Source organism: Bombina bombina, chromosome 6 (assembly GCF_027579735.1).
Source record: "Bombina bombina isolate aBomBom1 chromosome 6, aBomBom1.pri, whole genome shotgun sequence".
Classification (NCBI taxonomy): domain Eukaryota; kingdom Metazoa; phylum Chordata; class Amphibia; order Anura; family Bombinatoridae; genus Bombina; species Bombina bombina.
Genome location: NC_069504.1, coordinates 466,428,010 through 466,455,768, shown reverse-complemented (window position 1 = coordinate 466,455,768; position 27,759 = coordinate 466,428,010). Strand labels below are relative to the sequence as shown.

The 27,759-nt window shown below is 41.8% G+C and overlaps 1 protein-coding gene across 1 annotated transcript in view; it reads right to left on the bottom strand.

Annotated features, from left to right (window-relative positions):
* Positions 1–27,759, bottom strand: part of FAM13B (family with sequence similarity 13 member B) — a 794,661-nt gene that overhangs the window by 191,166 nt on the left and 575,736 nt on the right. The window contains exon 14 of the mRNA XM_053717251.1: positions 7,047–7,267. Coding sequence (XP_053573226.1) covers positions 7,047–7,267 — 221 coding nt within the window. The remainder of the gene's footprint in view (positions 1–7,046; positions 7,268–27,759) is intronic.

Sequence of the window (27,759 nt, the reverse complement as noted above, 5' to 3'; positions counted from 1 at the left end):
GTTCCCAAGAAAGGAACCCTTGTCTGTGGAACTAGCTAACTCTTTGCCAGATATACCTTCCTCAGGAAGGATATAACAATGTCAGTATGAGACTTTGTTAGCTGGTAAGACAATGCCTGGATCAGGATATCGTCCAGATAAGGCGCCACTGCAATGCCCCGCGGCCTTAGAACCGCCAGTAGAGACCCCAGAACTCTTTGAAAATTCTGGGTGCCGTGACCAAACCAAATAAGAGTCACAAACTGAAAATGTACGTCTGTGGATAAGAACATGAAGATATGCATCCTCTAGATCCACGGTCGACATAAAATGACCCTCCTGGATCAATGGAAGAATGGTACGAATAGTTTCCATCTTGAAAGATGGAACTCTGAGAAACTTGTTTAGACTCTTGAGATCTAAGATAGGCCTGAAAGTTCCCTCTTTTTGAATACACCTGTCCCTGCTCCAGAATTGGAACGGGACAAATTACTCTCATGGAGGATAGGTCACTTACACAGCGTAAGAACGCCTCTCTCCTAATCATCTACAGACAATTGAAAAAGAAGAAACCTTCCTCTGGAAGGAGAATTTCTGAATTCCAGTTCGTATCCCTGAGACACCATCTCTAATGCCCATGGATCCAGACATCTCATATAGTCTGGGTGAAGAAAGACAGTCTGCCCTTCATGCTGACTTGCCCTTGTTCCAAGAGAGGTGTGGTCTCCCGGTAGATGTGGCTTGCGAATAGACACCTTCCTGTTTAGTACGAAGAGGAAGGTGGGTTTCCCTTAAAATTTAGAAAATTACTCTGTCGACCCCTCTGATTGGATCTTTTTATCCTGAGGGAGGGAATGATCCTTACCTCCCGTGAGGTCAGAAATAATCTCCTGCAGGTCAGGCCCAAACAGGGTCCTTCCCTCGTAAAGAACAGCCAAAGGCTTAGATTTAGATGACATCCGCAGACCAAGATTTCAACCATAAGGCTCTGCGCGCTAAGACGGAAAATCCTGAACTCTTAGCCGCCACATTGGTAATTTGCAGAGAAGCGTCCGTAACAAAAGAATTAGTCAATTTAAGAATTCTAATTCTGTCCTGAATCTCTCCATAGAAGTCTTAGACATAAGAGACTCTTCCAGGGCATCAAACCAATAGGCAGCCGCAGTTGTAACCCTGACAATGCAGGCTGCTGGTTGCAAAGGCAACTCCTGATGGACATAAACTTCTTAAGGAGACCCTCTAATTTCCCTAGGGTCCATGAAGGCACAACGATCCTCAAATGGGATAGTAGTTTGTTTAGCCAAGGTGGAAATAGCTCCTTCCACCTTAGGCACCGTCTGCCAAGAATCCCTGATAGCATTCGCTATAGGATACATCTTCCTGAAAACGGGAAAAGGAGGAAATGGAAAACCATAAAAGGAGAAGTTCAGGGAAAGCAATGTTTTAAGATAATTAACACAGAAAAACATTACTGTCACTTTAAATTCACTTATTTCTGTGCCAGAAATATCCAAATAGCATGTTAACCTTGCTGGTAATAAACACTGCACTTGACACTAAAGCAACCATGTCTTGTGCACGCCATCCATAATTTTTTTTTTGCAAGGAACCGCAGAGCACCGCATGTGGGCCAAAATAACTTTATGCTATGTGTGCACTTGTTCCCTTTTAAGCACAAAGCTGCAAAATACCTTAAACAGCTAAAATGCATCAAGGAAAAGGAACCCCACAAAAAAACGGTACTATCACTTTAAATGTGGACAAGTGGGGCAGCAGAGCGGCCCATTAGGTTACACCGGCTGGCTTAGTTTGAAATAGCCATTGTGATGTACATAAATCAACCATGTCTTGTGCCCATAATTCCATGCCAGGAACCTGCAGAGCACCGCATGGGAACCAGAAAAAACATAATTTATGCTTACCTGATAAATTTATTTCTCTTGTAGTGTATCCAGTCCACCGATCATCCATTACTTGTGGGATATTCTCCTTCCCAACAGGAAGTTGCAAGAGGATCACCCACAGCAGAGCTCAGAGCTCCCCTCACTGCCATATCCAGTCATTCGACCGAAACAAGACGAGAAAGGAGAAACCATAGGGTGCAGTGGTGACTGTAGTTTAATTAAAATTTAGACCTGCCTTAAAAGGACAGGGCGGGCCGTGGACTGGATACACTACAAGAGAAATAAATTTATCAGGTAAGCATAAATTATGTTTTCTCTTGTTAAGTGTATCCAGTCCACGGATCATCCATTACTTGTGGGATACCAATACCAAAGCTAAAGTACACGGATGATGGGAGGGACAAGGCAGGAACTTAAACGGAAGGAACCACTGCCTGTAGAACCTTTCTCCCAAAAACAGCCTCTGAAGAAGCAAAAGTATCAAATTTGGAAAATTTTGAAAAGGTGTGAAGCGAAGACCAAGTCGCAGCCTTGCAAATCTGTTCAACAGAGGCCTCATTTTTAAAGGCCCAGGTGGAAGCCACAGCTCTAGTAGAATGAGCTGTAATCCTTTCAGGGGGCTGCTGTCCAGCAGTCTCATAGGCTAAGCGTATTATGCTCCGAAGCCAAAAGGAGAGAGAGGTTGTCGAAGCTTTTTGACCTCTCCTCTGTCCAGAGTAAACGACAAACAGGGCAGATGCTTGACGAAAATCTTTAGTAGCCTGTAAGTAAAACTTCAAGGCACAGACTACGTCCAGATTATGCAAAAGACGTTCCTTCTTTGAAGAAGGATTAGGACACAATGATGGAACAACAATCTCTTGATTGATATTCCTGTTAGAAACCACCTTAGGTAAAAACCCAGGTTTGGTACGCAGAACTACCTTGTCTGAATGAAAAATCAGATAAGGAGAATCACAATGTAAGGCAGATAACTCAGAGACTCTTCGAGCCGAGGAAAAAGCCATCAAAAACAGAACTTTCCAAGATAAAAGTTTAATATCAATGGAATGAAGGGGTTCAAACGGAACTCCCTGAAGAACTTTAAGAACCAAGTTTAAGCTCCACGGGGGAGCAACAGTTTTAAACACAGGCTTAATCCGTCTGCATAACTTCCCCCTCGACAGAACCCTCTGGTGATAATTCTTTTATAGATAAAGACTGATCTTTACTGTTTAAGGTGAAATCAATACATTTAGTACACATTCTCCTATGGGGCTCCACCATGGCTTTCAAACATAATGAACAAGTAGGTTCCTCTGTGTCAGACATGTTTAAACAGACTAGTAAGCTTGGAAAACACTTTAAAACAAGTTTACAAGCAATATAAAAAACGTTACTGCGCCTTTAAGAAACACAAATTTTCCCAAATTTTGAAATAACAGTGAAAAAATGTAGTTACACTAACAAATTTTTTACAGTGTATGTAATAAGTTAGAAGAGCATTGCACCCACTTGCAAATGGATGATTAACCCCTTAATACCAAAAACGGAATAACAAATGACAAAAACGTTTTTTAAACAGTCACAACAACTGCCACAGCTCTACTGTGGCTTTTTACCTCCCTCAATAAGACTTTTGAAGCCTTTTGAGCCCTTCAGAGAAGTCCTGGATCATGCAGGAAGAAGCTGGATGTCTGTGTCTAATTTTTGCTGTGCAAAAAAACGCCAAAATAGGCCCCTCCCACTCATATTACAACAGTGGGAAGCCTCAGGGAACTGTTTCTAGGCAAAATTCAAGCCAGCCATGTGGAAAAAACTAGGCCCCAATAAGTTTTATCACCAAACATATGTAAAAAACGATTAAACATGCCAGCAAACGTTTTAAAATACACTTTTATAAGAGTATGTATCTCTATTAATAAGCCTGATACCAGTTGCTATCACTGCATTTAAGGCTTTACTTACATTACTTCGGTATCAGCAGCATTTTCTAGCAAATTCCATCCCTAGAAAAATATTTTAACTGCACATACCTTATTACAGGAAAACCTGCACGCTATTCCCCCTCTGAAGTTACCTCACTCCTCAGAATATGCGAGAACAGCAAAGGATCTTAGTTACTTCTGCTAAGATCATAGAAAACGCAGGCAGATTCTTCTTCTAAATACTGCCTGAGATAAACAGTACACTCCGGTAACATTTAAAAATAACAAACTTTTGATTGAAGAAATAAACTAAGTATAAAACACCACAGTCCTCTTACGACCTCCATCTTAGTTGAGAGTTGCAAGAGAATGACTGGATATGGCAGTGAGGGGAGGAGCTATATAGCAGCTCTGCTGTGGGTGATCCTCTTGCAACTTCCTGTTGGGAAGGAGAATATCCCACAAGTAATGGATGATCCGTGGACTGGATACACTTAACAAGAGTAACATACTTTATGTGTGCACTTAAAAGTACAAAACATTAAACAGCAAATACATTAAACAGCTGAAATGAAATAAAAACGTTCCTGTCTCTTTAACAACAGAAAAGGAAACGTTAATTTGTATGTGCTACTGTCACTTTAATTTTCTTGTGTGTCAAAAGGAAATACTGCAGCACCTAAGCAACAGATCAACTACTGACATTTTATCTAGCAAATGTACACGTAGAGCTGCCTGTTCATATCAACATTACAAAACAGGAGAGGTTGTATACAGTGTACTGTTGCTTGCTACTAGACATATATTGCACAGAATAACCAGAGCATGATAGAACTGGAAGACCGCTCTACCCTCCGGTATCTAATGGAGGGAGAAAGCGCAATAATACACATAATTCCGCCCCTGTGGGCGTGTCAACATCCCCTCCCGGTCATCATTGATACTAAACGACCGGGAGTAAAAGAAACAAGCTACAGGCTCATGGAACCTATTGTCTAGATCCCAGCCTATAGAACACAGTGTCCCTTGCTGTCATGTGGCGATATAGATTCAGCATTACCTGACACTGAACACAGCAGCCGAAAACAAAGTGCGCAATACACTAAAAATGGCCACAAGGCTCTACCCATCGTGGGCGTAATAACATGCAGTTCCTGGTCTCCAGCCTAATTGATTTAATAACTGCGCCACCGGGAACCGGCTGCTGCAAACAAAAACTTTGGGGCTAAACTTAGGTACTGTTTCCCGACACTGATGTCAGTATTAATAAAATACCACTCCCCCACAGCTCGAGTGATCCCCAAGACAAATATCGAGCTCCTTAGCCCCGCAAGTTGCTAAAAAACAAGTTATAAAGCCAACGGAGCCATAAAAAAAAACATGGGGACAAGTCTGTCTACTGTTTTTGTTTCTAACACTGCAAACGGTCTCATCCCCTAACAGCGTACTGAGAACAACAACCAAAGTCGCAGCTGTCAGTATTCCTGTAGCCTCTGCTAAGAATATACTGTCGGAAAGATCCCTCCTTTAAATGCAGGAGTTCTTACCATTAAGTACAGTGCTCCACTTCTCTGAGATCTAAGTCAGAATAAAAGGCAGCACTTACCTCGAAAGCTGTGCGACAGCATGGCATCCATCAGGTTTCCAGAGGTCTTCTCCCTCCCTTAGCCCTGTGGAATAAGATAAGCCTGAGTTAAAAGTGCTTAGGCTATCTGTATTTAGGGCAGCAGCATGTATAGGAGGCACAGTGAGAATTATGTCCCACCAGTTCCTATTGCCTTAAAGCCACCATATGCTTCTCTTTTTGTACTGAAGAGACTGATCTGGTCTAGGCTACACCCCAGCACAAAGCAGAGGCACTACTTTAAAAATAATAAAATCTTGATTGAAGAAAATAAACTAACACCTCACTTTGCCAGCTCCTATCTTACTAACACAGGCAAAGAGAATGACTGGGTTGGGAGGGAAGGGAGGAGCTATTTATACAGCTCTGCTGTGGAGCTCTTTGCCTCCTCCTGCTGACCAGGAGGTGATATTTCACAAGTAAGGATGAAATCCGTGGACTCATCGTATCTTGTAAAAGAAATATATCCCATATGTTATGGAAGTCTGTGGACCATCATAATTTTACGAAAGAAACAACATTTTTCCAAAAGTATACGTTTTTTCTTCAAAAAAGAAAGCGAACAATATATTAAGTTCTTTATATCTTTAATATACAACTCATTTAAATGGATATGAACCCCAATTTTCTCTTTCATGGTTCAGACAGAGTATGCAATTTTAAGCAACTTTCTAATTTACTCCTATTATCAATTTTTCTTCGTTCTCTTGGTATCTTTATTTGAAAAAGTAGGAATGTAAGCTTGGGAGCAGGTCCATTTTTGGTTCTGCGCCTAGGTAGAGCTTGCTGATTGGTGGCTAAATGACTGACTCTCACAAAATAAAACAGGATCTGACACCATGTGAAAAATTGAAAAATTAGACGAAAATCTGCACCTGTGATTACAGAACACCATAAAATTGGGAAGGCATTAAATGCTAAGATAAATAATTAAAATTGCAAGGTAGATTTCTAAATTCAATGCTATATTTGGTTTATGCTCAACAGAAATCCAGATCCCAATAAACAATCAAAATATACAGATATTTTACCCTTAACTTGCAGCAAATCAGATGAAGAAACTTCTCAAAATTTTCCTGTTGCATTAAAGTTTAGCACATAATCATACAAACCTACCTCAGACAGCTGCCTATTTTAACTCAAAAAATCTATCAGAAATATTTTTTCATAACAAGTTAAAAATTCTGACTGGTATATAGTGGGTGCCAATGTTATGGGATTAAAATATATAAGCAAATTCCTCCAAGTATCCACAAGATACTCATTATGCCACATGCTATAATAAATAGTGACTTAAGATCATGTTTTCTTACCAGGGTAATTTAGCAATTTACAAACCAAGTTTTTATTTCCTGAAGACAACTATCGTAAAATTTAAATGCTAAAATGAATTATAGGAAGAAAAAAAGGAGTGTATTTTTTGGTCTAGTACCACATTTATATTTCATTATTCTTCAAATTGCGTTATGAAACACAATATAAATGCATTATGCAAAATATTTGGTTTCCTTAAATTAGATAACTAAATGCCTCAAACATAACATTGAATATAGCTATTATATATTGGAGTTTTAATTTCTTATGTATGTATGCAGATTAAAGACAAACATAATTTTAACTATAAACAAATACCACATTCATTTCTTCTGGCATGCCCTTTTCAGTTCGTTTTTCCTTTAGTCTCTTCATAATAAACTCTAGTGTTGCTTCTTGACTTGGCTTCTTTTCAGATGTGTGCTCCTCGACAACCTCTTCTTCTTGGTTAAGAGAGGATCCAAAACTTTTTGGAAGCGTGTTGCTGCGTGGACGTGTTTGAGGTAAATATTCAGCATCAGTGTTTTTGTGCTTTGCATCTAAAGAATATGGAGAAATATTATATTTATAATATATTTAAAAATAGAGTGAATTGTGGAGTGAGTGCTGAGTTGGTATATATATATATATATATATATATATATATATATATATATATATATATACACACACACACACACATACATTTACATACACACAAATATATATATATATATATATATACACACACACATACATACATTTACATACACACAAATATATATATATATATATATATATATATACACACACACATACATACATTTACATACACACAAATATATATATATATATACACACACACATACATACATTTACATACACACAAATATATATATATATAAATTGATAGGCGTTTTATAAGACAGATAATATAAAAATTAGTATTCAAAACCAATACACAAATTTCAGTTTTGTTTAATTTGTATACTTTTCGATACGTTTGGATTTTAGAACATAAAAGAATATGAACAACCCACCTGTGAGTCATTGATAATGGTCAATCTTCCATTAGCAAAAAAAATGTATTACTGTTCTTCAGTGCCATACACACATATACTGTTAGGGCCTGTGCACAAGTATTCAAACACCACATCTTCCCAGAGAGTTTGTGTTGATGAGTATTGCGTATGTGAAGACATCATTTGTGTCATACAAGCCACCGCTGACTGAGGTGTGGTGTTTAAAAATGGGTTCACAGGCTCTCATAACATATATGCACTCCAAATCTTGTAAGAGGAAAAGCCAGAACCTTTGAGAAAACTATTCACAAATAGCTGATATCAGACGGTACAGAAATAATACAAACTTGCAAAGAAAGCAATTCATTTCAAAACAGCAAAATCCATACCGTTCTGAATGAATGAAGGTAAGCATTCATTAGGTTTGATTTGGATAAAAATATACTTTTACAACAAAACAAACAATGTTATTGTTTCTTTTAAGTTAAAAATTTGTTTCACTAGAATTGTTGACTGTATTCACATAGTAGAACCAAAACCCTGAAAACTAGCTGAATGCTCTAATGTTCACAAATCCATTATAACTTGAACTATAGTTTGAGGAGGAAACTTTTGAAAATAAATAAAATAACGATAAACAATAAAAATGGTCTTTATTGTACAAATTTTCTCCACAATACTGTTATGGTTATAGGCAGTAAAGTTACATGCAAGTTTATCACCAACAGAGCAAGCACATAACTATAACTGATATATAACTGATGATATAACTGATAACACTTTAACAATGGCTCTGCAAACAGTTTTAGAAATTGTTTGGTGCAGGAAGTAGTATCTTCTGGGCAGCCCCATAAAATCCAATCCGGTGAAAATCACAGGCATCCTTACTGTAGTAGTGTAGTGGAAAAGCAGCACATTTTAGTAAAATAACAGAAACAAAATGTATGCATACCTGATGAATTTATTTCTTTCCGGATATGGTGAGTCCACGGCATCCTCAATTACTGTTGGGAATATCACTCCTGGCCAGCAGGAGGAGGCAAAGAGCACCAAAGACAAGCTGTTAAGTATCAATCCCTTTCCGACAAACCCCAGTCATTCGACCAAAGGGAAATGGAGAAAGAGAGTAACACAAGGTGTAGAGGTGTCTGAGGTTTAGTAAAAAAAAACTGTCTTAAAATAAAGGGCGGGCCCGTTGACACACCATATCCGGAAATAATTTTTTTTATCAGGTAAGCATAAATTTTGTTTTCTTTCCTAAGATATGGTGAGTCCACAGCGTCATTAATTACTGTTGGCAACCAATACCCAAGCTAAAGGACACGGAGGACTAGGGAGGGACAAGACACGTAGACCTAAACAGAAGGCACCGCTGCTTGAAGAACCTTTCCCCTAAAAGAAGCCTCAGCCTAGGACAAAGTATAAATTTTATAAAATTTGGAAAAAGTATGCAGAGAGGACCAAGTTGCAGCCTTGCAAATCTGTTCCACAGAAGCTTCATTTTTGAAAGCCAAAGAAGAAGAAACAGCCCTAGTGGAATGAGCTGTGATTCTCTCAGGAGGCTGTTGTCCAGCAGTCTCATAAGCTAAACGAATTATACTTCTCAAACAAAGAGAAAGAGAAGAAGCGGTAGCTTTCTGACCTTTACGTTTCTCAGAAAAACAAACAATGCAGAAGACTCATAAGCTAAGCGAATGACACTCCTCAACCAGAAAGATAGGGAAGTCGTAGTAGCCTTCTGCCCCTTACGTTTCCCCGTATAGATGACAAACAAAGAGGAAGATTGTCTGAATTGCTAAGTAGCCTGAAGATAGAACTTCAAGGCACAAACCACATCTAGATTGTGAAGCAAGCGTTCCTTCGCTGAAGAAGGATTAGGACACAAAGGAGGAACAACAATTTCTTGATTAATGCTACGATCTGACACCACCTTAGGGAGGATCCCTAATTTAGTACGTAAAACCGCCTTATCAGCATGGAAAACAAGATAAGGGGAGTCACATTGAAAAGCAGAAATCTCAGAAACTCTGCGCAGAGACAATAGCCAAAAAAACAAAAACCTTCCAAGTTTGCTGCCATACACTAAGAACAAGATTGTGGCTCCAAGGCGGAGCACCAGATCTAAATATTGATCTGATCCTAGTCAGAGCCTTAACAAAGGACTGCACATCCAGAAGCTCAGCCACTCTCTTGAGTAACAACACTGACAGGGCCAATATCTGTCCCTTCAGGGAACTAGCAGATAGACCCTTCTCGAGTCCATCCTAGAGAAAAACATAATTTATGCTTACCTGATAAATTTATTTCTCTTGTAGTGTATCCAGTCCACGGATCATCCATTACTTATGGGATATTAACTCCTCCCCAACAGGAAGTGCAAGAGGATTCACCCAGCAGAGCTGCCATATAGCTCCTCCCCTAACTGCCATTATCAGTCATTCGACCGAAAACATGCAGAGAAAGGAAAACCATAGGGTACAGTGGTGACTGTAGTTTAATGGAAAAATTACCTGCCTTAAAGTGACAGGGCGGGCCGTAGACTGGATACACTACAAGAGAAATAAATTTATCAGGTAAGCATAAATTATGTTTTCTCTTGTTAAGTGTATCCAGTCCACGGATCATCCATTACTTATGGGATACCAATACCAAAGCTAAAGTACACGGATGACGGGAGGGACAGGCAGGCTCTTTATACGGAAGGAACCACTGCCTGAAGAACCTTTCTCCCAAAAACAGCCTCCGAAGAAGCAAAAGTGTCAAATTTTTAAAATTTGGAAAAAGTATGAAGAGAAGACCAAGTTGCAGCCTTGCAAATCTGTTCAACAGAAGCCTCATTCTTAAAGGCCCAAGTGGAAGCCACAGCTCTAGTAGAATGTGCTGTAATTCTTTCAGGAGGCTGCTGTCCAGCAGTCTCATAGGCTAACCGTATTATGCTACGAAGCCAAAAGGAGAGAGAGGTAGCCGAAGCTTTTTGACCTCTCCTCTGACCAGAATAAACGACAAACAGGGAAGACGTTTGTCGAAAATCCTTAGTTGCCTGTAGATAAAATTTCAGGGCACGGACTACATCTAGATTGTGTAGCAGACGTTCCTTTTTCGAAGAAGGATTAGGACACAAAGATGTAACCACAATCTCTTGATTGATATTCCTGTTAGTGACCACCTTAGGTAGGAACCCAGGTTTAGTACGCAGAACTACCTTGTCTGAATGAAAAATCAGATAAGGAGAATCACAATGTAAGGCAGATAACTCAGAGACTCTTCGAGCCGAGGAAATCGCCATTAAAAACAGAACTTTCCAAGATAACAACTTGATATCAATGGAATGAAGGGGTTCAAACGGAACCCCCTGTAAAACATTAAGAACTAAGTTCAAACTCCATGGTGGAGCAACAGTTTTAAACACAGGCTTGATCCTAGCTAAAGCCTGACAAAAAGCTTGAACGTCCGGAACTTCTGACAGACGTTTGTGTAAAAGAATGGACAGAGCTGAAATCTGTCCCTTTAAGGAACTAGCGGATAAACCCTTTTCTAAACCTTCTTGTAGAAAAGACAATATCCTCGGAATCCTAACCTTACTCCATGAGTAACTCTTGGATTCGCACCAATATAAGTATTTGCGCCATATCTTATGGTAAATCTTTCTGGTAACAGGCTTCCTAGCCTGTATTAAGGTATCAATAACTGACTCAGAAAAACCACGTTTTGATAAAATCAAGCGTTCAATTTCCAAGCAGTCAGCTTCAGAGAAATTAGATTTTGATGTTTGAAGGGACCCTGGATCAGAAGGTCCTGTTTCAGAGGTAGCGACCAAGGTGGACAGGATGACATGTCCACTAGATCTGCATACCAAGTCCTGCGTGGCCATGCAGGCGTTATTAGAATCACTGATGCTCTCTCCTGTTTGATTCTGGCAATCAATCGAGGAAGCATCGGGAAGGGTGGAAACACATAAGCCATCCCGAAGGTCCAAGGTGCTGTCAAAGCATCTATCAGAACCGCTCCCGGATCCCTGGATCTGGACCCGTAACGAGGAAGCTTGGCGTTCTGTCGAGACGCCATGAGATCTATCTCTGGTTTGCCCCAACGTCGAAGTATTTGGGCAAAGACCTCCGGATGAAGTTCCCACTCCCCCGGATGAAAAGTCTGACGACTTAAGAAATCCGCCTCCCAGTTCTCCACTCCCGGGATGTGGATTGCTGACAGGTGGCAAGAGTGAGACTCTGCCCAGCGAATTATCTTTGATACTTCCATCATTGCTAGGGAGCTTCTTGTCCCTCCCTGATGGTTGATGTAAGCTACAGTCGTGATGTTGTCCGACTGAAACCTGATGAACCCCCGAGTTGTTAACTGGGGCCAAGCCAGAAGGGCATTGAGAACTGCTCTCAATTCCAGAATGTTTATTGGTAGGAGACTCTCCTCCTGATTCCATTGTCCCTGAGCCTTCAGAGAATTCCAGACAGCGCCCCAACCTAGTAGGCTGGCGTCTGTTGTTACAATTGTCCAGTCCGGCCTGCTGAATGGCATCCCCCTGGACAGATGTGGCCGAGAAAGCCACCATAGAAGAGAATTTCTGGTCCCTTGATCCAGATTAGAGTAGGGGACAAGTCTGAGTAATCCCCATTCCACTGACTTAGCATGCACAATTGCAGCGGTCTGAGATGTAGACGTGCAAAGGGTACTATGTCCATTGCTGCTACCATTAAGCCGATCACCTCCATGCATTGAGCTACTGACGGGTGTTGAATGGAATGAAGGACACGGCATGCATTTTTAAGCTTTGTTAACCTGTCTTCTGTCAGTTAATCTTCATTTCTACAGAATCTATAAGAGTCCCCAAGAAGGGAACTCTTGTGAGTGGAAAGAGAGAACTCTTCTTTTCATTCACCTTCCATCCATGCGACCTTAGAAATGCCAGTACTAACTCTGTATGAGACTTGGCAGTTTGAAAGCTTGAAGCTTGTATCAGAATGTCGTCTAGGTACGGAGCTACCGCAATTCCTCGCGGTCTTAGTACCGCCAGAAGAGCACACAGAACCTTTGTGAAGATTCTCGGAGCCGTAGCCAATCCGAATGGAAGAGCTACAAACTGGTAATGCCTGTCTAGAAAGGCAAACCTTAGATACCGGTAATGATCTTTGTGAATCGGTATGTGAAGGTAAGCATCCTTTAAATCCACTGTGGTCATGTACTGACCCTTTTGGATCATGGGTAAAATTGTCCGAATAGTTTCCATTTTGAACGATGGAACTCTTAGGAATTTGTTTAGGATCTTTAAATCCAAGATTGGCCTGAAAGTTCCCTCTTTTTTGGGAACCACAAACAGATTTGAGTAAAACCCTTGTCCTTGTTCCGACCGCGGAACCGGATGGATCACTCCCATTAATAAAAGATCTTGTACGCAGCGTAGAAACGCCTCTTTCTTTATTTGGTTTGTTGACAACCTTGACAGATGAAATCTCCCTCTTGGGGGAGAGAATTTGAAGTCTAGAAGGTATCCCTGAGATATGATCTCTAACGCCCAGGGATCCTGGACATCTCTTGCCCAAGCCTGGGCGAAGAGAGAAAGTCTGCCCCCCACTAGATCCGTTCCCGGATCGGGGGCCCTCGATTCATGCTGTCTTAGGGGCAGCAGCAGGTTTCCTGGCCTGCTTGCCCTTGTTCCAGGACTGGTTAGGTCTCCAGCCTTGTCTGTAGCGAGCAACAGCTCCTTCCTGTTTTGGTGCAGAGGAAGTTGATGCTGCTCCTGCTTTGAAATTACGAAAGGAACGAAAATTAGACTGTCTAGCCTTAGGTTTGGCTCTGTCTTGAGGCAGGGCATGGCCTTTACCTCCTGTAATGTCAGCGATAATTTCTTTCAACCCGGGCCCGAATAAGATCTGCCCTTTGAAAGGTATATTAAGCAATTTAGATTTAGAAGTAACGTCAGCTGACCAGGATTTTAGCCACAGTGCTCTGCGTGCCTGAATGGCGAATCCGGAATTCTTAGCCGTAAGTTTAGTTAAATGTACTACGGCATCTGAAATAAATGAGTTAGCTAACTTAAGGGCTTTAAGCTTGTGTGTAATCTCATCTAATGGAGCTGATTCAAGTGTCTCTTCCAGAGACTCAAACCAAAATGCTGCTGCAGCCGTGACAGGCGCAATGCATGCAAGAGGTTGCAATATAAAACCTTGTTGAACAAACATTTTCTTAAGGTAACCCTCTAACTTTTTATCCATTGGATCTGAAAAGGCACAGCTATCCTCCACCGGGATAGTGGTACGCTTAGCTAAAGTAGAAACTGCTCCCTCCACCTTAGGGACCGTTTGCCATAAGTCCCGTGTGGTGGCGTCTATTGGAAACATCTTTCTAAATATCGGAGGGGGTAAGAACGGCACACCGGGTCTATCCCACTCCTTAGTAACAATTTCAGTAAGTCTCTTAGGTATAGGAAAAACGTCAGTACTCGCCGGTACCGCAAAATATTTATCCAACCTACACATTTTCTCTGGTATTGCAACTGTGTTACAATCATTCAGAGCCGCTAACACCTCCCCTAGTAATACACGGAGGTTTTCCAGCTTAAATTTAAAATTTGAAATATCTGAATCCAGTTTGTTTGGATCAGAACCGTCACCCGCAGAATGAAGCTCTCCGTCCTCATGTTCTGCAAATTGTGACGCAGTGTCTGACATGGCCCTAATATCATCAGCGCACTCTGTTCTCACCCCAGAGTGATCACGCTTACCTCTTAGTTCTGGTAATTTAGCCAAAACTTCAGTCATAACAGTAGCCATATCCTGTAATGTGATTTGTAATGGCCGCCCAGATGTACTCGGCGCTACAATATCACGCACCTCCCGAGCGGGAGATGCAGGTACTGACACGTGAGGAGAGTTAGTCGGTATAACTCTCCCCTCGTTTGGTGAAATATGTTCAATTTGTAAAGATTGACTTTTATTTAAAGTAGCATCAATACAGTTAGTACATAAATTTCTATTGGGCTCCACTTTGGCTTTAGCACATATAGCACAGATATCTTCCTCTGAATCAGACATGTTTAACACACTAGCAAATAAACTAGCAACTTGGAAATACTTTTCAAGTAATTTACTATAATATGAAAACGTACTGTGCCTATAAGAAGCACAGAAAAAGTTATGACAGTTGAAAATTAATAAACTGAAAAGTTATAGCATCAAATCTTTGTAAAAACATAATTTATGCTTACCTGATAAATTTATTTCTCTTGTAGTGTATCCAGTCCACGGATCATCCATTACTTATGGGATATTAACTCCTCCCCAACAGGAAGTGCAAGAGGATTCACCCAGCAGAGCTGCTATATAGCTCCTCCCCTAACTGCCATTACCAGTCATTCGACCGAAAACATGCAGAGAAAGGAAAACCATAGGGTGCAGTGGTGACTGTAGTTTAATGGAAAAATTACCTGCCTTAAAGTGACAGGGCGGGCCGTGGACTGGATACACTACAAGAGAAATAAATTTATCAGGTAAGCATAAATTATGTTTTCTCTTGTTAAGTGTATCCAGTCCACGGATCATCCATTACTTATGGGATACCAATACCAAAGCTAAAGTACACGGATGACGGGAGGGACAGGCAGGCTCTTTATACGGAAGGAACCACTGCCTGAAGAACCTTTCTCCCAAAAACAGCCTCCGAAGAAGCAAAAGTGTCAAATTTGTAAAATTTGGAAAAAGTATGAAGAGAAGACCAAGTTGCAGCCTTGCAAGTCTGTTCAACAGAAGCCTCATTCTTAAAGGCCCAAGTGGAAGCCACAGCTCTAGTAGAGTGTGCTGTAATTCTTTCAGGAGGCTGCTGTCCAGCAGTCTCATAGGCTAACCGTATTATGCTACGAAGCCAAAAGGAGAGAGAGGTAGCCGAAGCTTTTTGACCTCTCCTCTGACCAGAATAAACGACAAACAGGGAAGACGTTTGTCGAAAATCCTTAGTTGCCTGTAGATAAAATTTCAGGGCACGGACTACATCTAGATTGTGTAGCAGGCGTTCCTTTTTCGAAGAAGGATTAGGACACAAAGATGGAACCACAATCTCTTGATTGATATTCCTGTTAGTGACCACCTTAGGTAGGAACCCAGGTTTAGTACGCAGAACTACCTTGTCTGAATGAAAAATCAGATAAGGAGAATCCCAATGTAAGGCAGATAACTCAGAGACTCTTCGAGCCGAGGAAATCGCCATTAAAAACAGAACTTTCCAAGATAACAACTTGATATCAATGGAATGAAGGGGTTCAAACGGAACCCCCTGTAAAACATTAAGAACTAAGTTCAAACTCCATGGTGGAGCAACAGTTTTAAACACAGGCTTGATCCTAGCTAAAGCCTGACAAAAAGCTTGAACGTCCGGAACTTCTGACAGACGTTTGTGTAAAAGAATGGACAGAGCTGAAATCTGTCCCTTTAAGGAACTAGCGGATAAATCCTTTTCTAAACCTTCTTGTAGAAAAGACAATATCCTCGGAATCCTAACCTTACTCCATGAGTAACTCTTGGATTCGCACCAATATAAGTATTTGCGCCATATCTTATGGTAAATCTTTCTGGTAACAGGCTTCCTAACCTGTATTAAGGTATCAATAACTGACTCAGAAAAACCACGTTTTGATAAAATCAAGCGTTCAATTTCCAAGCAGTCAGCTTCAGAGAAATTAGATTTTGATGTTTGAAGGGACCCTGGATCAGAAGGTCCTGTTTCAGAGGTAGCGACCAAGGTGGACAGGATGACATGTCCACTATATCTGCATACCAAGTCCTGCGTGGCCATGCAGGCGCTATTAGAATCACTGATGCTCTCTCCTGTTTGATTCTGGCAATCAATCGAGGAAGCATCGGGAAGGGTGGAAACACATAAGCCATCCCGAAGGTCCAAGGTGCTGTCAAAGCATCTATCAAAACCGCTCCCGGATCCCTGGATCTGGACCCGTAACGAGGAAGCTTGGCGTTCTGTCGAGACGCCATGAGATCTATCTCTGGTTTGCCCCAACGCCGAAGTATTTGGGCAAAGACCTCCGGATGAAGTTCCCACTCCCCCGGATGAAAAGTCTGACGACTTAAGAAATCCGCCTCCCAGTTCTCCACTCCCGGGATGTGGATTGCTGACAGGTGGCAAGAGTGAGACTCTGCCCAGCGAATTATCTTTGATACTTCCATCATTGCTAGGGAGCTTCTTGTCCCTCCCTGATGGTTGATGTAAGCTACAGTCGTGATGTTGTCCGACTGAAACCTGATGAACCCCCGAGTTGTTAACTGGGGCCAAGCCAGAAGGGCATTGAGAACTGCTCTCAATTCCAGAATGGTTATTGGTAGGAGACTCTCCTCCTGATTCCATTGTCCCTGAGCCTTCAGAGAATTCCAGACAGCGCCCCAACCTAGTAGGCTGGCGTCTGTTGTTACAATTGTCCAGTCCGGCCTGCTGAATGGCATCCCCCTGGACAGATGTGGCCGAGAAAGCCACCATAGAAGAGAATTTCTGGTCTCTTGATCCAGATTCAGAGTAGGGGACAAGTCTGAGTAATCCCCATTCCACTGACTTAGCATGCACAATTGCAGCGGTCTGAGATGTAGGCGTGCAAAGGGTACTATGTCCATTGCTGCTACCATTAAGCCGATCACCTCCATGCATTGAGCTACTGATGGGTGTTGAATGGAATGAAGGACACGGCATGCATTTTGAAGCTTTGTTAACCTGTCTTCTGTCAGGTAAATCTTCATTTCTACAGAATCTATAAGAGTCCCCAAGAAGGGAACTCTTGTGAGTGGAAAGAGAGAACTCTTCTTTTCGTTCACCTTCCATCCATGCGACCTTAGAAATGCCAGTACTAACTCTGTATGAGACTTGGCAGTTTGAAAGCTTGAAGCTTGTATCAGAATGTCGTCTAGGTATGGAGCTACCGCAATTCCTCGCGGTCTTAGTACCGCCAGAAGAGCACCCAGAACCTTTGTGAAGATTCTCGGAGCCGTAGCCAATCCGAATGGAAGAGCTACAAACTGGTAATGCCTGTCTAGAAAGGCAAACCTTAGATACCGGTAAAGATCTTTGTGAATCGGTATGTGAAGGTAAGCATCCTTTAAATCCACTGTGGTCATGTACTGACCCTTTTGGATCATGGGTAAAATTGTCCGAATAGTTTCCATTTTGAACGATGGAACTCTTAGGAATTTGTTTAGGATCTTTAAATCCAAGATTGGCCTGAAAGTTCCCTCTTTTTTGGGAACCACAAACAGATTTGAGTAAAACCCTTGTCCTTGTTCCGACCGCGGAACCGGATGGATCACTCCCATTAATAAAAGATCTTGTACGCAGCGTAGAAACGCCTCTTTCTTTATTTGGTTTGTTGACAACCTTGACAGATGAAATCTCCCTCTTGGGGGAGAGAATTTGAAGTCTAGAAGGTATCCCTGAGATATGATCTCTAACGCCCAGGGATCCTGGACATCTCTTGCCCAAGCCTGGGCGAAGAGAGAAAGTCTGCCCCCACTAGATCCGTTCCCGGATCGGGGGCCCTCGATTCATGCTGTCTTAGGGGCAGCAGCAGGTTTCCTGGCCTGCTTGCCCTTGTTCCAGGACTGGTTAGGTCTCCAGCCTTGTCTGTAGCGAGCAACAGCTACTTCCTGTTTTGGTGCAGAGGAAGTTGATGCTGCTCCTGCTTTGAAATTACGAAAGGAACGAAAATTAGACTGTCTAGCCTTAGGTTTGGCTCTGTCTTGAGGCAGGGCATGGCCTTTACCTCCTGTAATGTCAGCGATAATTTCTTTCAACCCGGGCCCGAATAAGGTCTGCCCTTTGAAAGGTATATTAAGCAATTTAGATTTAGAAGTAACGTCAGCTGACCAGGATTTTAGCCACAGTGCTCTGCGTGCCTGAATGGCGAATCCGGAATTCTTAGCCGTAAGTTTAGTTAAATGTACTACGGCATCTGAAATAAATGAGTTAGCTAACTTAAGGGCTTTAAGCTTGTGTGTAATCTCATCTAATGGAGCTGATTCAAGTGTCTCTTCCAGAGACTCAAACCAAAATGCTGCTGCAGCCGTGACAGGCGCAATGCATGCAAGAGGTTGCAATATAAAACCTTGTTGAACAAACATTTTCTTAAGGTAACCCTCTAACTTTTTATCCATTGGATCTGAAAAGGCACAGCTATCCTCCACCGGGATAGTGGTACGCTTAGCTAAAGTAGAAACTGCTCCCTCCACCTTAGGGACCGTTTGCCATAAGTCCCGTGTGGTGGCGTCTATTGGAAACATCTTTCTAAATATCGGAGGGGGTGAGAACGGCACACCGGGTCTATCCCACTCCTTAGTAACAATTTCAGTAAGTCTCTTAGGTATAGGAAAAACGTCAGTACTCGCCGGTACCGCAAAATATTTATCCAACCTACACATTTTCTCTGGTATTGCAACTGTGTTACAATCATTCAGAGCCGCTAACACCTCCCCTAGTAATACACGGAGGTTTTCCAGCTTAAATTTAAAATTTGAAATATCTGAATCCAGTTTGTTTGGATCAGAACCGTCACCCGCAGAATGAAGCTCTCCGTCCTCATGTTCTGCAAATTGTGACGCAGTGTCTGACATGGCCCTAATATTATCAGCGCACTCTGTTCTCACCCCAGAGTGATCACGCTTACCTCTTAGTTCTGGTAATTTAGCCAAAACTTCAGTCATAACAGTAGCCATATCCTGTAATGTGATTTGTAATGGCCGCCCAGATGTACTCGGCGCTACAATATCACGCACCTCCCGAGCGGGAGATGCAGGTACTGACACGTGAGGCGAGTTAGTCGGCATAACTCTCCCCTCGTTGTTTGGTGAAATATGTTCAATTTGTGCAGATTGACTTTTATTTAAAGTAGCATCAATACAGTTAGTACATAAATTTCTATTAGGCTCCACTTTGGCTTTAGCACATATAGCACAGATATCTTCCTCTGAATCAGACATGTTTAACACACTAGCAAATAAACTAGCAACTTGGAAATACTTTTCAAGTAATTTACTATAATATGAAAACGTACTGTGCCTATAAGAAGCACAGAAAAAAGTTATGACAGTTGAAAATTAATAAACTGAAAAGTTATAGCATCAAATCTTTGTAAAAAACACAATTTTAGCAAAGGATTGCTCCCATTAGCAAAGGATAACTAACCCTGATAGCTAACAGTGAGAGAGATCAGTAAACTGTCATAAATTAAATAAAACGACTGCCAAGTGGAAAAAAATAGTGCCCAAAACATTTTTTTCACCCAGTACCTCAGAAAATTAAACGATTTTACATGCCAGCAAAAAACGTTTAACATTAATAAATTGAGTGTTATTAAAAAGCCTGTTGCTAGTCCCTGCAAATTAGGCTAAAGTTTTATGCATACAGTATAATTCCAGTGAAGTGCCATTCCCCAGAATACTGAAGTGTAAAATATACATACATGACAGCCTGATACCAGTTGCTGCTACTGCATTTAAGGCTGAGTTTACATTATATCGGTATGGCAGAATTTTCTCATCAATTCCATTGTCAGAAAATAATAAGCTGCTACATACCTCTTTGCAGATTAATCTGCCCGCTGTCCCCTGATCTGAAGTTTACCTCTCCTCAGATGGCTGAGAAACAGCAATATGATCTTAACTACTCCGGCTAAAATCATAGAAAAACTCAGGTAGATTCTTCTTCAAATTCTACCAGAGAAGGAATAACACACTCCGGTGCTATTATAAAATAACAAACTTTTGATTGAAGGTATGAAACTAAGTATAATCACCACAGTCCTCTCACACATCCTATCTATTTGTTGGGTGCAAGAGAATGACTGGTAATGGCAGTTAGGGGAGGAGCTATATAGCAGCTCTGCTGGGTGAATCCTCTTGCACTTCCTGTTGGGGAGGAGTTAATATCCCATAAGTAATGGATGATCCGTGGACTGGATACACTTAACAAGAGAAAAACACAATTTTAGCAAAGGATTGCTCCCATTAGCAAAGGATAACTAACCCTGATAGCAGAAAAAAAAAAAAAATACAGAAATAAACGTTTTTTTTTTTTTTATCATAGTCAACTACAATCTCACAGCTCTGCTGTGAGTGATTACCTCCCTCAAAACAAGTTTTGAAGACCCCTGAGTTCTGTAGAGATGAACCGGATCATGCAGGGAAGACAATAAACTTCTGACTGAATTTTTTGATGCGTAGCAAAAGCACCAAAAAAGGTCCCTCCCCCTCACACATAACAGTGAGAGAGATCAGTAAACTGTCATAAATTAAATAAAACGACTGCCAAGTGGAAAAAAATAGTGCCCAAAACATTTTTTCACCCAGTACCTCAGAAAATTAAACGATTTTACATGCCAGCAAAAAACGTTTAACATTAATAAATTGAGTGTTATTAAAAAGCCTGTTGCTAGTCCCTGCAAATTAGGCTAAAGTTTTATGCATACAGTATAATTCCAGTGAAGTGCCATTCCCCAGAATACTGAAGTGTAAAATATACATACATGACAGCCTGATACCAGTTGCTGCTACTGCATTTAAGGCTGAGTTTACATTATATCGGTATGGCAGAATTTTCTCATCAATTCCATTGTCAGAAAATAATAAGCTGCTACATACCTCTTTGCAGATTAATCTGCCCGCTGTCCCCTGATCTGAAGTTTACCTCTCCTCAGATGGCCGAGAAACAGCAATATGATCTTAACTACTCCGGCTAAAATCATAGAAAAACTCAGGTAGATTCTTCTTCAAATTCTACCAGAGAAGGAATAACACACTCCGGTGCTATTATAAAATAACAAACTTTTGATTGAAGGTATGAAACTAAGTATAATCACCACAGTCCTCTCACACATCCTATCTATTCGTTGGGTGCAAGAGAATGACTGGTAATGGCAGTTAGGGGAGGAGCTATATGGCAGCTCTGCTGGGTGAATCCTCTTGCACTTCCTGTTGGGGAGGAGTTAATATCCCATAAGTAATGGATGATCCGTGGACTGGATACACTTAACAAGAGAAATATAAAATTATGGCAAAATTAATCTTATGCCAGGAAAAGCCACGCTCTTCACACCAGTACAAGTAAATCCTACACACTTTATGGTAGATACCACAAGTAACTGGCTTACGAGCTTGAACTAGAGTGTCAATAACACTCTACGAAAACCCTCTCTTGGCTAAGACTAAGCCTTCAATCTGCACGCAGTCGGCCTTAGAGAATCTAGATTTTGATGAACAAAGGGAACCTGTATCAGCAGATCTCTGCGACAAGGTAATCTCCACTGAGGAGATGAGGACATGGAGCAATCAGAATCATCGGCCACGATGTTGCAATCAGAATCACTGATACTCGCTGCTTGATGCGAGCCACCACATGAGGGAGAAGCAGTAATGGAGGAAAAAGATATACGAGTCTGAACCTCCATGGTACCGATAGGGTTCCTATCCGTTCCACCTGAGGATCCGTAGACCTCGACCCGTACCTGGGTAGCTTGGTATTGAGGCGGGATGCCATGAGATCTATCTCTGGCATCCACCACTTGCTGCATATTTCTGCAAATACCTAAGGTGGAGAGACCATTGCCCTGGGTGAAAGGATTGCCTGCTGAGGAAGTCCGCTTCCCAGTTGTCCACACCCGGAATGTGGATCGCTGACAGCGTAAATCTGTGAGTCTCCGCCCACTCTAGTAGATACTTCTCTCATCGCCAAGGAATTGTATTGCCTAATAAAATGTATACCTTAATACATAAACTAAAAGCAATAATTGAACTCTTTGCTATACTTAATAGGTATAGTAGTTTATCCACAAAAGAAAAGAACAATCTTAAACAATAATGTATAATAAGTTGTTAAGCAACACTTTATGTTACTTACTATAAGCAACAATTCAATTTCTAAGTTGTTAAGCAATACCTTATGCTACATACTATAAGCAACCAGATTTTGCATGTTCCACTTTGGCTGGGGATTCCCGTCACTGCAGCCCGAACAATATAGGGGATCTGGGAGTTCACCTTGCCCGATATTCACACGACACCTTTGCCTATGAATAGAGAATCAGAAAAGAGGAAGTCCCAGCTCTCCTTTATACTGTTGCTGAGATAATACTGTGTATATAGTTCCTCTTTTCATAGCTGTGTACGTGTCATTATTTGTGCTGAGAGTTTATTATTTAGACAACTGTTCTTGGCATCTTAATAGTGTATATGTTTGTGGTTTCCTGTTAGGCAGACTTAATTCTTGTCAGCAGTCAGCATTAATAATTATATAAGCATGGGGCATCATAACAACTAGTTAAGGTCTTGAATTTACATATAGATCAGTTAAAACATTGGTTCATATAACAATTCACTCACATATGGCCTGCCATATCACATTTGGATCACAGTGACTTTTCGTTCCCCCCTGATGGTTGATGTAGGCAACCTAGGTTATATTGTCTGATTGGAATCTGATTAACTGGGACGAACCCAGAAGGGGCCAAGCCTTCAAGGCATTGAAGATTGCCTGGAGTTATATTTGATCGGAAGGGAGGACTCCTCCTGAGTCCACAGTGCTTGTGCCTTCTTGGCACCCCAAACGGCTTCTCAGCCGGAAAGGCTTGTGTCCGTAGTCACAATCTCCAAGGACGGTCTCAAGAAGCATGTGCCCGGGGACAGATGATCTGGACAGAGCCACCAAGAGAGTGAGTCTCTCAATAGGTTGTCCAGCACAATCTGTTGAGACAGATCTGAATGGTCACTGTTCCATTGTCTAAGCATGCATAGGATCTGAGATGGAATCTGGCAAAGGGAATTGATGTCCATACAGGACACCATTGATGTCCATACAGGACACCTCCATACACTGGGCCACTGAGGGTCTCAAGGAGGCCAGGAGGGCAAGACATGCAGTAGTTAGCTTGCCACGTCTCTGATCTGTGAGAAATGTTCTCATGGATATGGAGTCTATTATGGCGCCCAGGAAATTCACCCTTGTACTATGAGTAAGAGAACTCTTTTCCAAGTTTATCTTCCATCCATGTGATCGAAGAAGACTGAGAAGGGACTCAGAGTGTTCTTCCGCTAGACGAAAAGACGGTGCCTAAACCAAGATTTCGTCCAGGTAAGGCGCTACTGCACTACCTCGTGTTCTGGCAATGGCTAGAAGAGCCCCAGAACCTTTGAAAATATCCTTGGAGCAGTAGCTAGGCCAAATGGAAGAGCTATAAACTGGAAGTGCTGGTCGAGAAAGGAAAACTTCAGGAACTGAAAATGTTCCCTGTGTATCGGAACGTGAAGGTATGCATCCTTCAGGTCTATGGTGGTCATAAACTGTCCTTCCTGAACAAGAGGAAGGATTGACCATATTGTCTCCATCTTGAAAGAGGGAACACTCAGAAACTTGTTTAGGCACTTTAAGTCCCAGAATTGGACGAAAGGTTCCCCTCCTTTTTTGGAACCACGAAAAGGTTTGAATAAAACCCCAAACCTCTTTCTGCTGTAGGTACCGGGACAATTACTCCTAGAGAGGAGAGATCCCGTATGTAACATAAAAAGGCAGTCCTTTTTTTCTGGTCTTGTAGATAGTCTGGAGAGTAGGAATTGGCCTCTGGGCGGATGAGATTTGAATCCTATCCAGTATCCCTGAGATACAAGGATCCTGTACATCCTGGAACCAAGCTTTTGAAAAAAGAGACAGTCTGCCCCTACTCGATCCGGTCCCAGATCAGGGGCCGCCCATTCATGCCGATTTGTTCTCGGCGAGCTTCTTAGTCTGTTTGGATTTATTTCCGGACTGAGCCAGCTTCCAAGTACTCTTGGGCTGCTCGAACTTGGATGAGGATTGCTGTCGTTGAGATTTGTCAGAACGAAAGGAACGAATATTAGATAATTGTCGTCCCTTAGGCCTATTATTCTTATCCTGCAGTAGGAAGGAAACTTTCACTCCGATAACTGTGGAAATAATTGAGTCCAGCCCTGGACCAAATAAAATCTTCCCCTTGAAAGGAAGAGAAAGGAGTCTGGATTTAGAAGTCATATCCGCAGACCAAGCCTTCAACCATAGAGCCCAGCGTGTAGGACCGCAGAGCCAGAAGCCTTTGCATTTAGGCGAATAATCTGCATATTCGCATCACAGATGAAGGAGTTAGCAATTCTCAGAGCTTTAATTCTCTCCTGAATATCCTTGAGGGGAGTCTCCACCTCAATGAGCTCCGACAGAGTCTCGCACCAGTAGGTAGCTGCTCGAGCAACCGTGGCTACAGCTGACGCCGGTAGAAAACCCCCCCACGTATGTTGAAACATCTTCTTTAGAAAAGTTTCCATTTTCTTATTCATAGGCTCTCTAAAAGAACTATCCTCCAGAGGGATAGTAGTATGCTTAGCCAGCGTAGAAATAGCGCCATCCACCTTAGGGATGGAGCCCCACAAATCTAATTGAGAGTCAGGGACCGGGAATAATTTTTTGAAAGTAGACGAGGGGGAAAAAGAAGTTCCTATTCTTTCCCATTCGTTACTAATAATGTTCGCCATCTTAACTGGCACAGGAAAATTCAGAGGGACCTTCCTGTATTCATAAACCCTGTCTAATTTAGGTTCCTCATGGAGTTTAGCCTCTGGAACCTCTAGCGTAGACAGAACCTCCTTTAATAAAAAACACAGATGTTCAATTTAAAATCTAAAGGAGGGTTCCTCCGCTGAAAGAGGTTTAGAAACTGAAGTTTCCGACTCCGAAAGTTCACCCTCTGAAGCTACAGAGGTTAACTCATCCTCGGATAGCTGGGACATAGTAGCTAAATCCGAAAAATATTTAGATGGTCAGGAGAACTATGTTTAATCTTTCTCTTAAGTTTGCTAGAGGGAGGTAAGGCACTCAGGGCCGCAGACACCGCCGATTGTAACTGCACAGTAAAGTCCGCTGGGAACTGAATGTGGAGCGGGTAGTGCAGAAAGGGTAGTAATCTCTCGGGACACAAATTCCTGAGAAGTAGATGGCTCAGAGGGGCTAATAGCGCTATGAGTATTAGCAGGCTTGTCTCCCTTCTAAGACTTTAGAAAAGTACTTAGGCAAATGGAACAAAATTGAGCAGGCGGGCAAACCACGGCCTTCTCACAATATAAACAGGATTTTTACATCAGAGCAGAAGGAGTGGAACCTTCTAATGTAGTATCAGAGTCCTCCATAGCTAAAAACGCTTTTATTAAAAAAATGGCACCTTTAAAATCCCAATGGCCGGGGCTCTCACGACCTCCTATACCCAGACAGCTAACAGTGAAAACAGCGATGTCCGCAGCAGGATCATAGGAAAATGAAAAGACTGCACCTGGTCACATGGTGCTTTGGACAGGACATCTCCTGCTATGAAAAAGGCTCTAAGCTATTATGAGCTGCGCAACGCTCAAAAACGTAAGTGAAACCCGTTTGTTCCAAGCCAAAAGCACAGTCTATTAGCCCAAAAACTCTCACATTAAAGCAGTTATAAATAACCCCTAGCTGTTCAAATAATCTCCCTGAAGGATATATTAACCCTTGATCCTATCAAGGTATAAAGGAGCCACACTGTGGCTCTGTATAGCAAAAGTGTATATATAAAATGGTCTTACCCTCCAGGATCCATGCTGTGGAACAGGCACAGCCTCTCAAGTGTGACAGTCTTGCAGCAACGCTCTGACATAGACTTGAGTGTGTAACAGCAAGCAGTGAAACTCGTCAACACTGATTGCTCAGGAGCTGTTAGGCGACAGTCTGGATGGGTTCGCAGAAAAACATAACCATTACAGGACTATCCAAAATTTTCTGCCACTTCTCTGCTACCTCTTATAGTGATGAAAGGCAAAGAGTGACTGGGGGATAGGGGAAGTGGGAGAGATATTTAAGCCTTTGGCTGGGGTGTCTTTGCCTCTTCCTGGTGGCCAGGTGTTGTATTTCCCAACAGTAAGGAATGAAGTCGTGGACTCTCCCTCCCTTATGGAAGGAAAAGCCCAATTCACATACATGCAGTAAAAAGTGTGGAGTGCTATGCAAAAGCACATTAGCCAGAAACAATTCCAACAATATAACAAGTAATATTAGCCCTAGAAAAACAAGTCCATAGACACTGCAAAAAGTCTGGAAAGTGTTAATTCAAAATCAGATCAGCCTGCCTATCTACAGAAGGCATTTTTGGCAAGAATAATAACATGGAAACATAATTTGAAAATGGCACACCATACTCAATTTTTCTAACATTCTATAGCTGCCTTACACAATGATTATGCTATTGGCCAATTTGTGAATGCTGCCTTTTAAGTATTGGCAATGAAAGTATTTAATCGTTCATTTTACTGAAAAAAACTAAATTTATGCTTACCTGATTAATTTATTTCTCTTGAGGTGTATCCAGTCCACGGGTTCATCCATTACTTGTGGGATATTCTCCTTCCCAACAGGAAGCTGCAAGAGGACACCCACAGCAGAGCTGTCTATATAGTTCCTCCCCTAACTGCCACCCCCAGTCATTCGACCAAAGACAAGCAAGAAAAAAGGAGAAACTATAGGGTGCAGTGGTGACTCTAGTTTAAAAATAAAAAAACACCTGCCTTAAAATGACAGGGCGGGCCGTGGACTGGATACACCACAAGAGAAATACATTTATCAGGTAAGCATAAATTTTGTTTTCTCTTGTAAAAGTGTATCCAGTCCACAGGTTCATCCATTACTTGTTGGATACCAATACCAAAGCTTTAGGACACGGATGAAGGGAGGGACAAAGCAGGCACTTAAACGGAAGGCACCACTGCCTGTAAGACCTTTCTCCCAAAAATAGCCTCAGAAGAAGCAAAAGTATTAAATTTGTAGAATTTAGAAAAGTATGAAGCGAAGACCAAGTCGCCGCCTTACAAATCTGTTCAACAGAGGCCTCATTTTTAAAAGCCCATGTGGAAGCCACCGCTCTAGTGGAATGAGCTGTAATTCTTTCAGGAGGCTGCTGGCCAGCAGTCTCATAAGCTAAGCGGATTAAGCTTCTTAGCCAAAAAGAAAGAGAAGTTGCTGAAGCC